The 17,890-nt window shown below is 34.6% G+C and overlaps 4 protein-coding genes across 4 annotated transcripts; 2 read left to right on the plus strand and 2 right to left on the minus strand.

Moving 5' to 3' along the window:
- Positions 1-96: 96 nt before the first annotated feature.
- On the minus strand, positions 97-2,594 carry LOC126677212 (F-box protein MAX2). The gene has a single exon (XM_050371727.2). The coding sequence runs from the start codon at positions 2,570-2,572 to the stop codon at positions 323-325; it is 2,250 nt and encodes a 749-aa protein (XP_050227684.1). The 5' UTR covers positions 2,573-2,594; the 3' UTR covers positions 97-322.
- Positions 2,595-5,644: 3,050 nt separating this feature from the next.
- Positions 5,645-7,066, minus strand: LOC126676499 (probable aspartic proteinase GIP2). The gene has a single exon (XM_050370715.2). It carries the CDS (start codon positions 7,033-7,035, stop codon positions 5,671-5,673), a length of 1,365 nt encoding a protein of 454 aa, XP_050226672.1. The 5' UTR covers positions 7,036-7,066; the 3' UTR covers positions 5,645-5,670.
- Positions 7,067-8,560: 1,494 nt separating this feature from the next.
- LOC126676977 (uncharacterized) lies at positions 8,561-11,985 on the plus strand. Its single transcript, XM_050371363.2, has 3 exons — positions 8,561-9,096; positions 9,173-9,302; positions 11,368-11,985. The coding sequence occupies exons 1-3, from the start codon at positions 8,680-8,682 to the stop codon at positions 11,586-11,588; spliced, it is 768 nt and encodes a 255-aa protein (XP_050227320.1). The 5' UTR covers positions 8,561-8,679; the 3' UTR covers positions 11,589-11,985.
- An 826-nt stretch (positions 11,986-12,811) lies between these two features.
- LOC126676976 (uncharacterized) lies at positions 12,812-16,709 on the plus strand. Its single transcript, XM_050371362.2, has 4 exons — positions 12,812-13,119; positions 13,827-14,769; positions 14,876-15,907; positions 16,157-16,709. The coding sequence occupies exons 2-4, from the start codon at positions 13,840-13,842 to the stop codon at positions 16,184-16,186; spliced, it is 1,992 nt and encodes a 663-aa protein (XP_050227319.1). The 5' UTR covers positions 12,812-13,119; positions 13,827-13,839; the 3' UTR covers positions 16,187-16,709.
- The last annotated feature ends 1,181 nt before the right edge of the window (positions 16,710-17,890 follow it).

The following is a 17,890-nucleotide window of genomic DNA, read 5'->3' on the forward strand; positions in this document are numbered from 1 at the left end:
TTCCATTAATTGACAATTTGTAATTCTTTTAATAAAATAACTCAATAAATACATGAGTATCCTCTTAAAATTTGTTTTTTCGATTCACATAACCTATAGTAAAAATTAAATCTCGACTCCATTAATTTCTCTATTTATTCACATTTAAATTGATTATTTATAGAACAGTGCGTGTGTTGCTCTATATATAATAAATTGAGTATGAAATTCCATAACACGGTAAAGAGTAATGCACAAAAAGTAATCATGTATTAGCCGGACATTTTTAGAAGGACCTACGTGCTCCCATTGCCAAATCTTCATAGGAAAATCAGCATATTATTTAATCAACAATCTGGCGGCTGTTTAAGGCATCTTCGAATCTGCTGCACGAGTCGACCCTCATTTCGGTGCTCATATCGTTTTCCGGTGCTGGGTAGTAGTCTTCCCTAAGCTGCACATCTCTCAAGTTCGGTATTCGGAGAAGGAACATCATGAAATGCTCATGTGCTGTTCCGTGAATAAAGAGCTTCCTCAGAGCAAGACACTGTGCAAGCAAACCAGCTCCTGGTAATGACAGACTCCTTTGGTTAACATCCCTATCTTGCGGTGGCCAATAGTCGAGCTCTATCAGATTCAGACTTCCGATTCCATTCAAGAAAAACCTCTCCCACAAGCTCAAATCCATTTGTCCCGACGGAGCAGTTAATGCAAAACCTATTGTATCACTGCAATCCAACTGCATCTTTGACAGTTTAGGATAGCCAGCAAGGCAGCTCAATCCAAATGCTCGCTGCGACAATTTGTGACGTCCCCTGCAATCCCCTTCCACTCGTATACGAATCTCCTCCAAACTAGGACAATCCTCAAGACCAGCCATTGGTAATGGAGTTACAAGCTCCCCGACACTAATCCATAGAGAAAGGCATTTTAATTTATCCCAAGAATTGTTCCAAAATCCATCTCCATTGCTATGCTGCATATAATAACCATCTTCCGAATACTTGAATCTCTTATTTCTGCCTGAATAATCATGTTCATCGCTTGCGTAGAGGTTTTCATTAAGGTCGAAACCGTGATTACTTACATAGTTATCCTCATCATCTTGAGGGGCACTCCATATACAGTCAATATGAAGTTTCTCAATCCGATGGCAAATAGGCTCCAAAGATCGCAAAGATGATACAGCATCGAGATTCTTACAAGCGGAGATTTTAACCTCAATCAAAGTCTTATGAAGCAAACTCGCCATTGTCCTCAAACCCTTCATCGTAATCTTCTTACATCCCTCAATTTCAAACTTAGACAATCCACAGCATCCTCGTGCAATCTCTATCAAACCCATATCGCTCAAATCCGCACACTTTTTAATGGACAGCGACTTCAACCCAGAACACAACGCAACCCCATCGAGCTGCGACCCAATTGCCATACAAACACCATGAAACTGCTCCAACTTCAACACTTTCAACTTAGGACACCGCGACTTAAGCGCTCCCAACGCCACAAAACTATCCCTAACATTCTTACAAATACAAAGAACCAACTCTTCAAGCAACGGTAACCTACTAAAAAAATCAACCAACCCATTAACACTAACCCGTGAATCATCCCCGCTATACCCTTCATCCTCGGGATCACTCCTAACATTCCCTAAAGCCGAAGTATCAACCAAATGAACCACCGACAATTTCGGACAATTAGAAGCAACACTAACCAAAGTCTCATCCCCGACAAACCCGAAATAGCTCGGATCAAACGTACACGCAACAAGAAATTTAGTAAGATTAGAACAAACACTAGCAATAACTCTAATTTCATCAGCTTTAAACCCATCAGTTAAACTAACAGTAAGAAGATCCAAACAAGTCAAAGACATAGAAACATCAGTGGCACCTTCAAGAACCGGAGGAATATCCTCAGTCCAGTAATAAAAGCAAGACAAATCAAGACACTTCAACATCTTACATTGCTCAAACAAATCAACAAAATCAGCCCCTAACTGAGCCGAAGAAGGCCGCTGGTGCCACCGAATTAGCTTCACATGGCTCAAATTCGGCCACTGCGGGATAAGAATCTGAAGGGTAGACGGCGATCGAGCGTAAACAGTAAGTGAAGTAACCAAAGGAAAAGAAATACCGAGACGGTGAGCCAGTAGTATAGGATCGGAGGGTAGAGACGACGACGGCGAGGAAGCGAGTAAAGAATGGCCCCACGGCGAGAGTAAGGAGAGGTCGAGGTGGGTTACTGATCGGAAACAAGTGGGTATCAGGTAAAGATCACGGGCGTTGCCGCGAAGAGTGAGGTTAGTGCGGGTGGTCCGTTCAAGGGTTAGGAGTTTACGGTTAACTAAAGAGACTGAATTTCGGGTTCGGGTGTCGGAGATTGATGAGATAATGGTGGATAGAATTACATCGGGGAGGTCGTTCACGGTGGTGGCGGTGGTCATTTGAGAATTTGGGTTTGTAGAAGATTTAGTAAAAGGGGAGTGGTAATGGATGAGAATTGAGAAAGAAAAAAGGGAAGAAGTTAAATCGGACAAGAGATAGTTTGAGTTGTCGTCAAGTGGACAGCCACATGATGCAGATATCATTTTGTTTCTTCCCTTAATTCTTCCAAATCTTATTATCCTATTACTCATTTTTATTTTATTTTTTTCTTATTAAATCTTTTTTTTTTTTTTAAATAAGATTATAGTCAAACAGTGGCTTAACCCATATAAAGGTCCCTGTACTTTACACATTTTTTCCGTAAGTCCTTATACTTCATTTTTGTATTATTTGATCCCTCTACTTACCTATTTTTGATTTTCAGGTCCTTTATGAGTTTTTTTCGGTCCTTTTGTATGGCTGGAGGAAACAAAAATTGTAAGTAGAGGGACCTGAGGAAACAAAAATTGTAAGTAGAGGGACTGGAAAAAACTCACAAAGGACCTGAAAATCAAAAATAGGTAAGTAGAGGGACCAGATAATACAAAAATGAAGTATAAGGACCTATAGAAAAAAAAGTGTAAAGTACAGGGACCTCTATATGGGTTTGGCCTCAAACAGTTAAACTCTGTGTTTTAAAAATTAAACCGGTAAAGCCACCGGTTTCGTGTACAACCGGTTCAACAAATTTTTTAAAAATGTAGAAAATAAAAATTAGCGATGGATTTTAATATTTTAGTGACGGATCTAATTCTTTTCATCCGGGTTGACAGTGGTCCAACCGGTTCAGTAATCGGTTTGTTTGATTCAATTCGGTCTAAATCGGTTCAACTGAATTTTCAGGTCTTTTTGCTTTTAAACCGATCCATGAATTTATAATTACTCTTGATATTTATTTCTATAAGAATACTTTTTTTTATTAGAGCATCATTCACACAATCAAGTCCAAGAGGGCGTGGGTTCGAATCCCTCATGGACAAAAGAAGATGAAGATATTGAAGAATATTTGGAGGAAGGCTCGAAGCGTCAGAAGCAAGCGGCTGCGGCATTGTCCGCCATGTTTGGCGAGTTCGAAATAGCGATGTATTCAACGTAAACAATGTGGATGGCGTGAATGGCGTTTAAATTTGTAAATAGTAGTATATCTATAGTTTGCAATAGTGTAGTTCTATCTCTGTTAAAAAAAAATTACACAAACAAAACACACACAAAATATTCAACCGCCTCTCTCTTTTTCTTCTCTTCCTCTCAAGTCTTTCATCTCTTTTCCTCTCAAATCTCTATTTTAAACTGTATAATAACGATAAAAAAAATATTATTTAACCCATCTACTTTAATTCACTTTATTGTGCCGTCTTGCATAGGGTGCTTTTATTTGCTCAATTCCTATTTAAAAGTATAGGATTTAATTTTTTTTTCTTAAATTAATTTATTCATTTATTGTCACGTCAAGTGATACAATAAAATGAGTTAAAATAGGTGGATATAATAACATAATTGAATTAAAAGAATAGACAATTCTATATTTTCCCTAAAAAAAATTTAAAAAATAAATAAAAGTTAATTCTGTAGGAACTTTTAGATGGAGTCTTGTTTCTTGTTAGGACCATTTACTGGTCCCACCGGTAACGTCCAACATTAAGTAGAATTATGGGAAAAATAAAACCAAACACATTCAGCAGTTTTAAAAGAAGAAGAAAAATATAAATTATGTATATCTAACTCTAACATGAAAGGAGATAAGACTGTTGGCATTGGGATACCGGTGTGCGCTCTGCAAGGATGGCAGAGGCGCTAACCATTCAAGATTGCCTTGAGCTGCCTTCAAGGTGGTTCATTGAGCCGGACGCCTTGGGATTATGCCCTGAAACGATTTACTAATTTTTATTTTAATTCTGTAATATAATCTGCAAATGCTATGACACTTTTTTTACTTTTACACGTATTAAAAATTCGAACCATATTTATATATATAGCCGTTTAAAATTAAAATTTATATTCACAAAAACACCATATTGCTTGGATAAGTCTGAATACCAAAAGTTTAAAGATAGTACCTAAAAAAAAAAGATAATTCCACATTAATAAGTAAGATAAATATAAAAAAGCTATCAACATAAAAATTTAACCACCTATTAATAAATTCTAATATTTTTAGGTAAATATTAATTAGCATTAGTTTTTAGATCATTAATAAATCAACACATATTTTATATGCATGTGAATTATTATATTTTCACCTATATCTACTCAAATATTTCTATCTAATTATAATCAATAATATGTTTATTTTTAATATGGTATTAAAGCGGGTTTGATTCAAATTCTTAATTTGTTTGTTGTTCGTCTGAATATCCATTTTCAATTCGGTCTAGTATTGCCGCTGCATAATATTTCTAATATTATTTACAGTAATCAAATCTTATTAAGTGGAAAAGAACAACACTCATATTATTTATAATAATTAGCATTCATATTATTCATAACAATATCTTAATCGAACCGGTTACTAAAGTAGTGAAGCCCTTGGTTCGACCAATTTCCAGTTCAATCGCTCCATGTTCAACTTGTTCAATAAAACTTCAATAAAAAAAATCTAAAATTAGTGGAAGAATTTAGATTTTTAGTGACGGACTTTTCCATCGCTAATTCTCTTAGTCTGGTTTGACCGGTTCAACTGTTGGTTTGTCCAATTCGATCCGGTCCAATCCGGTTCGACTGGAATTTCAGTTTTTTGCTATTTTAGAATTGGATCACTGACCTCATATATTTCGGTTCGACGGCCGACCCGATTTTTAAAACACTTATTTACAATATTCAAATCTTATTAAATGGAAAAGAAATAGCACTCCAATTTTAATCACAATAATAATATCTTATTAGTGGAAAAATATCACTTTATAAAGCATTAATATAATATAATAGCACAATTTAACAATATGGATTCTAAACAAAAAAAAAGATTATTTTAGTGTTTGAATGTAAGACAAAAAATCAAATAATTCTAATTTAGTGATTTTTAAAAAATATTAAATTTGACATTCTACTTATCTTGCCACTTTTAACTCTTGTTTAATAAGTAACTTTTTATTATCTCAATCTCAATTTGTACATAATGCTTCAATTATTTTTATCATCTCAACCGAGGAAATAAACTAGCTAAAATTTCAAATTTGACGATATTATTTTTCAAAATTACGAACTTAATATTATGTGGATATTTATTACAAGTTGAATGGCCAAAATAAATCTTTGTTAGATGCTAAAATTTGAAATTGGAACATTCAATTTCTCCCCACAAAAGAGTTTCAGTAAATGAAAGCCTATTAGAATCAAGATCAAAATGAACAAGATTATCCTGCAACTGGTGTGCTCCTATCACGATCGGCGTTGTAGTAAACGCCATTTCACCTCCGTCCATAAACGCCAAACACACCACGTCGCGGCTCACCTCCGCCATTGAATTAGCTCCATACATTCCCCATCTAATCCTCTCATTATTCTCGAATTCAAATGTTATGTCAGGAACACCGATCCCTAGACCAGTCATGCCCATGTTTCCAATGCTGTAACAATCTTGAAACGGCGCTACCGGCGCCACCTTTCTTGATTTCCAGACTGACGTTATCTCCTCGTCAAATGCCTTAACCAGAGATTTGTAGATGGAGGTTTCGAGTTTAGTGTAGGGTTCCACGGTGGAAATCTTTGTTCCTCCGGTTCCATTCCGGTGGAATTCGAGGTAGTTTCTGTTTATGGAAATTGGTTTTCTGTTTATTAAAATGGACGTGACTTTGACGAAGTATTCCGGCGACGGAGGGCCTCGTATTACGACGGATGAGCCGGTGAAGATAGTATTGACGTAGAGTTTTGTGTGTGTGAATGTTGATGAGACGTCGATGGCTTTTGATGTATTGTAGTTTGGATAGAATACATAAGGAGCGTCACCAAAGATCATAAAGCCGCCGTTAGTAGATTTCGAAGTTGACGGCAAACATATAGCGAATTTACGCTTAAGACTGCCGCCCATTGATGAAGAAAGTTGTTTAGGTAAACCAATTTGTTCTCTTCCCATACCGATCATTCCATTAGAACCAGCAGCTAGACTTTTTAAATCCCAAGCGTTAGCACAAGCAAATATATAATCGGCGACAGCCACTGGCTTGGACGACGACGCACCAGCCTTAACGCCGCGGTTCATGGTGGATTGAAAGGAGAGTACATCTCTAGAAACAAGGCCAACTTCAAGATTACCTTTGATGGTGTTAACAGATAAAACATAACAAGTTTCGTTGTTACATCCTGGTCTATGGTGACCAGGAAGGCAGGCGTTATTACAAGTAGCTTTAGCGACGGAGCATGGAGCTGAACCACAGAGACTTTGCTTAAAAGTGGATGAGACATATGATCCGTCGTCACAATCCATCCATAAATGATTGCCTCCTAAATCGACGACGAATTTTTTCGTGGCCAGAGGAGTTCCCATATTGAGGTGGGTTACGTATTGGAGAGTAGCGTCATCTTTGGCGACGGGGAGGATTAGCGCCTTGGGTTTTGAAGAAGTTTGTGCAGTAGAAAGGGAGACGAAGAAGAAGAGTAAGTGGATAATGATAAATGAAGTAGAAGCCATAAGAATTAATTGTTTGGATGAAGATTTGGATGGTATTTATAAGCACCAAGCTGCAATGTCGTTGTCGTACATAGCCGTCGTGTATGACCGAATAGTATAATTTGATGGCTTCTTGACTTGACCAAATGGAAATGGAATGGATTGCGTGTCAATACTCTATAGAAACTTCGTACTTATCTTAAAACACATGAAATTGGAACACACACAAAAATAGCTTTTGAAATCTATTGAAAAAAAGGCCTACAACCAAATCGAATTCATATCAATATTAAATGTAAATTTACTTTATTTTTAACAAATAAAAACATAATCATTAGATGTAAATTTATAAAAAAAAAATTAATTTTTTATACGCTCTCTATCTTCTTTTTTTGATAATTGAAAAAAAAAATGCTTATAAAAAAAATCAAACTTACTATTAGCAAATTGTTCCTAGCACTTATCACATGCTAATTGGTGATTAATTTTTCTTTGGTGGTTCCATTATAATTAACAATTATATTTTATAGATTATCTTTATATAACCGGTAAACATTTTTATGCTTTTTTTCCTATAAAATTTGTGGTTCCTAAAACTATCATTCTCCTGATTTTCAAATTAAATAATTTTTTTATTGTATTAAAATTGTCACTAAAGAGTTTTCATTATTTTTTAATTTATATTAACTATTTATTTAAGCATCATCATTTATATTATATTATTATTAATAAAATATTTTCATGATATTTTAATTTATACAAATTACTTATTATAAAACTATTTTATAGAATTTATTCTCATAAATGTAAAATTTGTACGAACTTTTATTTTATATATTTTATTGTAAAAATTATTATTCGTAAAATTATAAAATTTTATGTAATTACAAAATTTATATATTTTAAAAGTATAAAATTTATGAAATTCATAAACTTTAATTATTTAGGAGTTTTAATTCATAGAATATTTATTTTACTATTATAAAGTTATTATTTCTAAAAATACTTTATTTTGAACTTATCTAATTTAAATTAGAATTAGCAATAGTAAATTAATTGATTATATTAACTTTAAAATTGATTAAAGTAGAATTTATTTATATAATAAAAATAAAAAATACTATAAAAAGTTATATTAACCCGTGCTACTGCGAAGGCATTTGACTACTCTTTGGTTAGTACTATTTGAGAAGGTATTTAAAAAAAATTATTAGTACTACAAAACTTGATTTAAAGAAAAAAAAATAGTACTCCCTCCGTCCCGTTTAAGAAGTCCCATATTCTATTTTGGGATGTCCCATTTAAAAAGTCTCATTACTATTTTTAGATTATTTTTCCATTGAATACCCCATTTTACCCTTATTTTAGTTATCTTAAAAGAGTTTTATGAAAAATTCCACTATCATTAATAGGGGCAAAACATAAAAAAACATGAAAAGACAAGAATAATTAATGTTTTCTTAATCTGTGTGTAAAGTCAAATGGGACTTCTAAAGTGGGACGGGGGAGTAAGTCGTAAGAACTAAGAACCCGTTTCCAAAACCATTGAAAGATCCTTTTTAGGACCCACCCACCCGATTCTCAACTCGCTCTTATTGTTCTTCAGAAACAAAACCCTCTCTTGAACCCTCACTTCCCAACCTTCTTCTTGCTGACTCGCTCGATATGTATAGAGTACACCGCTTCTCCCTCTCCACAATCCACCGCCCTCTCCACCGCCATTTCTCTCAATCCGCCGCCGCACTAGCCACCACCGAAGAACTAAACATACCCACCAATCTAGATGAATTCCCAAAACCTGATCCAGCAGAGACAATTCACGCCACCCCACGCTCTACATCAGGCAAACGCATAGCAGTGAATGAGAGAAAAGCAGGGAGAGTACCCAGCATTGTTTTCGAGCAAGAAGACGGACAAAATGGCGGCAATAAAAGATTGATTTCAGTCCAAACTAATCAGATTAAGAACATGGTTAATAAGCTTGGCAGATCTTTCTTTTTGTCCAGGCTTTATAATCTTGAAGTTAGGCCCGAGTTTGGTTCGGGTGAAATCATTGAGAAAGTTAGGGTTTTGCCTAGATTGGTGAGTTAATTGTTTAATTTCTCAATTAGGTTTTGTTTGGCTGCCAAGAAAGTTGTAATTACTGAGATTTTTTCAGGTTCATTTGCATGCGACATCTGATTTGCCTATCAATGCGACGTTTATAAGAGCACCATCTGATGCTCTATTGAAAGTTGATGTGCCTCTTGTTTATAGAGGTGAAGATGTATCTCCTGGTCTCAGGAAAGGTTAGTATTCCTTATTTCCATTATGTTTATTTTGATAGAGGTAGAATCTAATTACGTTGCTGGTTAGTGGTTAGTAGTTAGGTTTTCAGATTTTAAATTGGTCTTAAACGGCTGGCCCTACTGAGGCTCGAAACCGGGACCTCATGAATGCACCGGAGAGCCTAACCTCATTGGCATTTTGTTATTTGAATATATGATAAATGGATTATTCATTGCCGTAATTTGGAAGAATCTCAGAGCGTAAGAAGCTTTTGCGACCTGCTATTCATGCATTACATGTATGTATATAATCAAGAGCTATTAATTTCTAATAAAATTCGAGATTGGATAAACATCTAAAAACCATAAGTTCTGCAATGAGTAAAATGCTTTAGGTCTCCTTGCAAATCCTACATTCGCCTGTCTGATAAGGACTAGATAAGAGACGAAAGATATTTGGCAGTAAGAATGGGCTTTAAAAGGAGAGAAATGGCGCAAAGTAATAAATAAGAATTCATGTAAAACTTAATTTTAGTCATATCATAGCATAGATAGAGTTCAAGTCAGCTATAAAGTGGCTGTGAATAGCTACATGACAAAATGTCATCCATGCTATTTCCTGTTATGAGGTTATCTATTTAAGAAAAATATAGTTTTAATGTTGTTTCAAAAGGTTTAATAATGCACGTATTGATTCTTTGACATCCAAAAGGTTTAATAATGCACCACTCTAAGTTTGGATCAATCTAACAAGAACATTATAGTCACAAATAGGGCCAACTTTTTGCCACACATAATATCACCTTCATGGAATCAAAGTTCAAAAGCAAGGCCTAACTGACAAGGAGCTATTGATAGAGATTCAAGATACCACTATATCTCATGTAATTTGAGTTAATTCAACAACGTCTAAAATTAACTTATACCACTTCTTGAGTCCAAATAAAATCTTCTTAACTTTGGTCTAGTTTGGACATAAAATTCACTAGGCTGCTATACATACAAATCCCAAGCACTAAAAATTAGGGGCTAGTTTGGAAATCTATGTAAAGATACACTACAAGGAACGTAGATCCAAAATTGACGATCAAAAGCCTGAAAAAAAGTTTATTTGGTCAATTTTTTTACTTTAGATGTGAGGACAAGAAGCGAATTACTATTACAAATCTTAACTAAGAGTCAGATAGCTGTTTATTGGACACCAGGAGAGTTACAACCTCTGTTCATTTTTTTTAGAAAAATAACATGCTCCAAGTAGAAATTTGCATTGCAGCTGAGTTCTTCCACAAGCAAAGACTCATAAGAGTCTCATCTGTCTCAGTAGTGAGTGGTTTCCATTACTTCCAAAGGCAAGAAGATTGTGGAGTTGATATGTATACAAAGTTGACTAATAAAAAGAAGACGGCGGAAAACATTAAATGAGGCTGTCCATACTTAACTATATTGCTTAAGGTTTTTCTATTAATAGACATTAGTTGATTTTGGGAAGTGAGGAGGGGTAGTTGACTTCATAGTTCAAGAGTAGATGATGTAGTTTCATAACTATTAACAGCTTCATAATGCACTTAATACATTTTCCTAACCAACCTGTTATAATAATAGCATTGATTGGCTATTTCTAGAAAACTTTTAACAATAACTACAAACATAGCTTTTCTGCTGCTCCTAGCTAACAGAATTGTTAGTTATCGAGGGAAAAGAATAAACATTACGGCTAATGATGATGGCCTATAGCACTGTCAGAATTAATCGGGGACACATTGCAAAATTCTATTAACAGGTGATGACAAATTGACGTCATTTATGCTTAAGCTGGAAAGTGGTGCTTAAATATATGTTGTGATTTTGTGACATGATCAGGCTACACATTATTATCTGCTTGCTTATTTCACCGAAAGAATTTCTGAGAGAGAAAGCAGTAGGCTGTTTCCCCGGGGGGGGGGGGGGGGGTCACTGTTCTTGCTGGAAGCTTAAATTAGTCTTGTTTGGCATTTAGTTTTCTTTTACAATAAAGCTTATATTTGTCATTTATATGTTAATTGATTTAAAATGTGAAATGATGTACACTATTTGGCAAACATGGCAGGTTCTTATCTAAATATCATAAAGAGGACGGTGAAATTCCTTTGTCCTGCAGATATGATTCCTCCATATATTGATGTGGATTTAAGTGAACTTGATGTCGGCCAAAAGGTTGTAATGGGAGACCTTAAGGTTCATCCTGCTCTTAAGCTTCTTAAGCCAGCAGATGAAGCTGTTGTTAAGATCATGGGAGGCAGAGTTTCAGACCAGAAAAAGTCTAAATAAACACTTGCGAAGTGAACATTTACGGCTAATGTGAATGAATTACAACCACCGCTCTAGTTTGAGCTTTCAGAAGTGTTGGCAACCCTCTATTTCTCGCAACATTGCTGCGAGAACACTAGCAAGCAGGTGTATACAATCTTAGGCTGGCAATCCTTTTTGTTTTGCCCTTCCTTTTCTTTTTCGATTCTTATGGAGAACCGGTGGAGGTCAGTACAAGAAATAATTCTGTTGATCTTGTTACAGTGACTATATTAATATCCACAATATGGATGTTTTGCTGCTGATTTTAGCATACAAATGTGTTTGTCTTTAGAATTTCGGTCCTAATTTAATCAAATACCTAACGTTCTCTAGCATAGCTGCGTGAGAAATAAAGCGTTGGTGCAATTTTTTTTAAGAGTTCCATTTAATATTAAGGAAAAATTACAAAGGTTATGTTATTTTGTTTTCCTATGTTTTCTTAATATATTTCAGTTTTATTAAATTAAAATTCTCTTTAAAGAGAGTTTTTTGCTATCTAATATAAATTTTAATTTTTAAAATTTATTCAGGAATTTTGACCTACTTGTAACGAGTGTGAAGTGAAGAGTGCTGTAACCTTACAATTCAAATGTCCTAACTCCTAATTATAAAATTTATTGGATTTGACTCAAATTTTATATAAACAAATCAATTTAATTTAATGGACTGAAGCTTTACAACTCAATCTGGTCCAAACTGGCCTGAGTGAGCTCTCGGAAAAAGGCAAGAAGATCATCTGTTGAACTTTTTACTAAAAAAATAAACAATTAAATTATTTATAACTTTTAGTAATTTTTAATCCTCATCTGATCACTTGAAAACACTATCCTAGCGCATCAGAGTTTAAAATTTTATTCCAAATCTCGTTCCAACGTCTATATTCCAAATCCCGTTCCAACAACCTATTTGAACCAAACTTGAGTAGTTATTTTTCTTCGAGTTTGGTCCAAAGTCGAGTCTATATTAGACTTTGAAAACAAATTCGATTAAAATTTAAATTTATATTTTAGAAAAGTCATTTTCGATTGAACCGGCTGGAAATAGTACCAGCCGGGGTCATGAATCGGGTATACCCCTGAATGATTAGGAAGTAGAAAGATTTTTCTTCTTTTTTGGTGTTTAAAAGGTAGGCAAAAGTGAGGACTTTTGCCCTGGCTTCACATTCCCAATGATGTATTCAAGAAAATGACTTGTTTTATAATTGTACTCACATGCTTCCAAACAACCACTCTCTTTATAATTAAACAATGGACAGTAAACATCCTGTAAACCCAAAATAAAAATCTGATACCCAAATGCCAATTCTTGAAATAAATAAATTAACTTGGTTGCATTAATGATTGATTCAACTGTACAGCCACGTAAACTGTAAAGCGTGTCGCCTACTTTATCCTTCTCCTCTCTCTCACATTTATTCTTTATATGCTTTGCCACTGATTTTATATTTCCTTTTCATTCTCCTTTCTGCAAAACAATCTGACTTCAAACTTGGGTTCTTGGATCACACCAGGTACTGTTTCATTCTCTCAATTTTTCCACATTTTTGTAAATTATTTGGTTTATTATGTTTTAATGCAATAACTTTCTTTCTTTTCTTGCTTATTGGATGTCGGCGTTTACTCAAAATTTAGATATAAGGCATTGCTTTGTAAATCTTGTTTTTAAACGACGTAGAATTTGATTAGCTGTTGTATTTTATATCTTTTCAAAATTTGTTGGGTTTTGAACATCTTATTCAATCTTTAAAAACTGGAGTTGGAATTTTTTAAGTATTTTAATTTTGATTTTGGCTGTCAACTCTGGATTTTGTCTTCTTGTTTTAGAATGGAAGGTAACATGTAAATTTCAAGAAAATAAACCCAGAGAAGTACCATTGTCTTTTAGATTGCTTTTAATCATTTTGGTTATAGTTTCCCATCAAATAATTTGTTTTTTTTCTTTTTCTCTGGAATTTTTTTTTATTATGTTCTTGCTTTTAATTATTTAGATGGGTTGTATTAATTATGAAAAGAAAGAGTTTGGGTTAGTCAACTATTGTTGCCTTAAGTTCAGCATACTATTAGGATATAATGATTTATGAATTGCCTTGAGATTTACTATTTATTTTTTATTACTTCATTTCATTGACTTTTCTTGCTTTCTTTATACTTAGTTAAGCTTCTAAATCTTGACTGTTAGGATTGAATTTTATTTGAAAAATATAAGTGTTTTTTGCAGGAGAAGAAGATACATGTCACTGAAGAAATTGATGGAAGAGAATCAGTTGGATTTTAATCAGCCATTTTTATCAGTCAGGAGGTTTTCATCAGAACCTGACGATAACAAAACGAAAACTGAAAATGCTTTCTCCAAAGTACCTCCTCTTCCGAAGTATAAATCCGAACTGAAATCAGGTCCGGTCAGAGACCCGGGAACTGTTCCTTTTGTATGGGAGCGATCCCCAGGGAGGCCTAAATATGAAAGCAAACGTCAAGTCATGGCCCTCAAACAGCCTCCCGTTGTTCCCAAGCTTCCACCAGGGAGAGTGGTGAATGTTGAGAGGCAAGCCGGTCAGGCTGAAGCACGAAATGGCAGTTTGAGCTCTCATAATGTTCCATCTTCCGACAAAAATGTAATTAGAGACGGGAGTTCGAGGGCGGGAACAGAGGAGAATGACACGTCTGGTTCAGAGGATGATGACGAGACTTATGTCGATGCAGTGGATACTCTTTCGAGAAGTGAATCCTTTTTCTACAACTGCAGTATAAGTGGAGTAAGTGGGTTGGATGGTCCTGATAAAAAGCAATCTGGTACTTTCTCGACAGATGTACAGACACGGGATTTCATGATGGGTCGGTTCCTACCTGCAGCAAAGGCGATGACTTCTGAAGCTCCTCAACATTTCACTAGAAAGCAACCTGTTCCACAAGAACAGCCGAAACAGATAAAGAATATGGCAAGTGTGGAGCAACGGCGGCCATTCAATGAATGCAGACGACAAAATGTTGCACAAAACAGTTCCCAATATAATGGAGCGGAAGAAACTGAAGAAGAGGATGATGATTATGACAGACCAGATAACTCATCCCTTGGAGTTTGTGGGTTATTGCCTCGGCTATGCCTACAAAATTCCTTTTGTCTTTTGAATCCTGTACCAGGAATGAGAAGAAATTTGAATGAGGTACATTCATGTTTTCTCTACCACTTTGCTAATTTGTCCCTAACATTTGCTTATCTCGCAATGAACATTTCTCCAAAATTACTAATGATGTTTTTCTCGTCTGTAGAATGTTAATGATGCTATCAGTATGCAAAGATCAAGCGTTGCACGCCAAACAAAGGCGCCACATCAAGATAATAAGGATGTGAGAAGTGATTTAAATAAGAATGCTTGCAGAATTGATAATCAGAAATTGAATGGATCGTCTCTATACAAGCGCTTACAGGGTAATGGAACATCACCGTTCCGTGAAAAGTTTTCTCAATCTGTTGTGCATGATGATAAAGGATTTCTAGGATTTCCTGAAAAATCTAAGACTTCTCCAACGAGTGGCTTTAATGGATGTGCAAAAGGTGGCAAGATTTTTCGAGAATTGTTGGCGAATGAGTTGGAATCAGCTTCTGCTAGTTCTGTGGCTGAGAAAACTCTGTATGTAGATTCCATACAAACGGTGGAACTTCAAAATTCAGATTCAAACTACGTAATTGACTACAGAAGAGATGATGTCTTAAAAGTCAAGGGAGTTGAAGAAACTGCTTTTGATGATTCTTCAGTTCAAGATATTAAGCATACTAATGCTGTGAGTGAAAAGGCGAATGTTATGCCTGAAAGTCTGGATCGCGGTATCTCTAGTCTTCTATCATCATCCGAAAGATCTTCTCATGATGAGCAAAAGATGGATGATTCAAGACATAATGATCAAGATGTCATGGTCGTTTCTGTCATACCCGCGAACAGAAATGTTGATGGAGATGGGAACATTGATTTAGAAAGTTCTAATGACTTCATCGATAAAGCGTCTGACAATGGAAAGACCTATTCCAAAAGCCAACTTACTGGAGAATTAGGTAACCAAGAAACTTTCAATGGCTGTTATTCTCTGCGTCGTCTACCCCTACCATTGCCGAAAGCTCCTACGGAATCTTGGCTAAAGCGTACTTTACCTACTGTTTCCTCAAAGATAACATCTCTAAGCGCTTCTCCTGGTGTACATGTATATCCAATAATTCAGGCTTCCAAAGTGCGATCCCCTGATCCAAAGTGGGAAACTATGGTGAAAACCACTAATGTACAACACGGGCATTTGCGCTTTTCTGAGGTAAGATCTTGTCTCTTTACCTTTATCATTTTCTATACTGTTTGTACACTGTTGCATGGAAATGAAAATGCTGAAACATAAAACACCGAAACTAGATTTTTATAAGAATAGGTTATAAATGCTAGTTTCGGAGTTTTAAAAGCGTTTCTGGAAATAAAAATAAAAATCTGAAGCGTTGGACTTGGCAAGTTTCCGTGCAATATAGTTTGGACATTAATTTATGCTTATAGTTTACCTTAAATCTCGCAGGAATTACTTACACCAATACCTGAAGTTTAAACTTGAAAACTCATTGTCGGTCTAGTGTCGCTCGAGGATATTCTCTGCAGGAATGCGCCCCCCTTATCGGAGCTTAAGGTTCTGAAAAATATGTCATCTTTGTATTCTCAGTCTCTTAAGTTGTTCTTCTGCTTTTCTTTTGGAGTTGGTATATACACACACATTATAATTGTACAAAAAATAGGCAATCAATTATTTTCCTATCAAAAAGGAGTTATAGTCGGTTACTATCTTGTAAATCCTCTGCCATTTATCAAGTCAGTTCATGTATGTGATTTTTCTGTAAAGCAAATACTTATGTAATGAAACATGAAGAGCTATGAAGCACAGATACAAATACGCAAACGGGACGAATTTCATTTTCAGACGTGGTAGAAAAGTGTCGGTGCTTCATAGCCGAAGCGAGAGGTTTTGTAACTGACCTGTTCTGTATGTTATGAATTGAAATAAGAGTATTGCTTTCTAGCAAAAGGATGATGTAGATGTCACCAAGAATTCTTATGCTAAAAGAAAATGTTTTTTAGACTCTGTTATAAGTTTTTGGATAATTTTTTGTTTCTGAAAATTGAAAGTTTTTGATAATTATTATTAATTATCTGCCTTTGTGATTCGTTTGTGTGTTTAAAGAGAATTGTGCTTGAAGAAGGATGTATTATTAAAGTTGATTCATCACTTTTTTTTTTTTTGATATCTTTCGTTACATATGGATGCAATTTTATCTTGGCCAAATGTCTAATGCTTTTAAAACCTTTTAGCTTATTTGCAATTTCTTTATCAAATCTTTTAATTGTAATTAATTTATACTAGTTTCAATTATTTTATTTGTAATTGAGTTCTGATTGTTCAAATCGGTTTAAAATCGCGTGCACTTACAGATGTAATCCGCACGAAGAATGAATGTCACACAAACTTATAAATCGATCTAAAATTGGGATACAATTATAATAAAAGGTTAAAAATAGGAAATAATGGTTTAACTAAAATTATAAATATCTCGCTCCTCCAACTTTGAGTCCTAGTTTTGCCCCTGCTAGTCTTCATACTAGTCTAGTTTGGAACCAAAACATGAATAAATAAGTTCTATTTGGAGTAAATAAAGTATAACAAAAATAATATGCATTAATAAACATTTAAATGCAATATAACATATTCACATTAAAGTTACTATAAAAACATACAATATAATCTTTTTCATTTTTATTTGTTTTTCTTTAAATGGCTACTTTAAAGTTGTCAACCTGATATATCACATGGACGTTGGAACATATTCAGCCGGTGGGACTAGCTTCACAGTGCTAGTTGGCAATTCTAAATTATTACCTTTCATTTCACAAAATTTTAAACTATATAATTAATTCTATACCAACTCTTCTTATTTTTATTTTTACTTTTGTAATTCTGTTTTCTCAGAAGTTATGATAATAACTTCTCTCAAAAATGAGATTATGATAACTGGGAGTTTAAAACATATAAAATATATTAGTTGATATTAATATTTTTAAATTCTAAAAAAATAATAAATATTTTAGAACATTCCAAATGGAATAATTATAAACAATTATGTAGGGTAGAGAAACAATTATACAATTCCAAGCAAACAGTACAATAATTTGGTTTTAAGTGTTCATATTCCACTCCATAGAGAAGAAGACTTTTTTCCCTTTATTTATACATCTTCAGCGAAAAAGACTTTTTTGTCCCTTC

This window comes from Mercurialis annua, linkage group LG4 (genome assembly GCF_937616625.2).
Source record: "Mercurialis annua linkage group LG4, ddMerAnnu1.2, whole genome shotgun sequence".
NCBI lineage: Eukaryota > Viridiplantae > Streptophyta > Magnoliopsida > Malpighiales > Euphorbiaceae > Mercurialis > Mercurialis annua.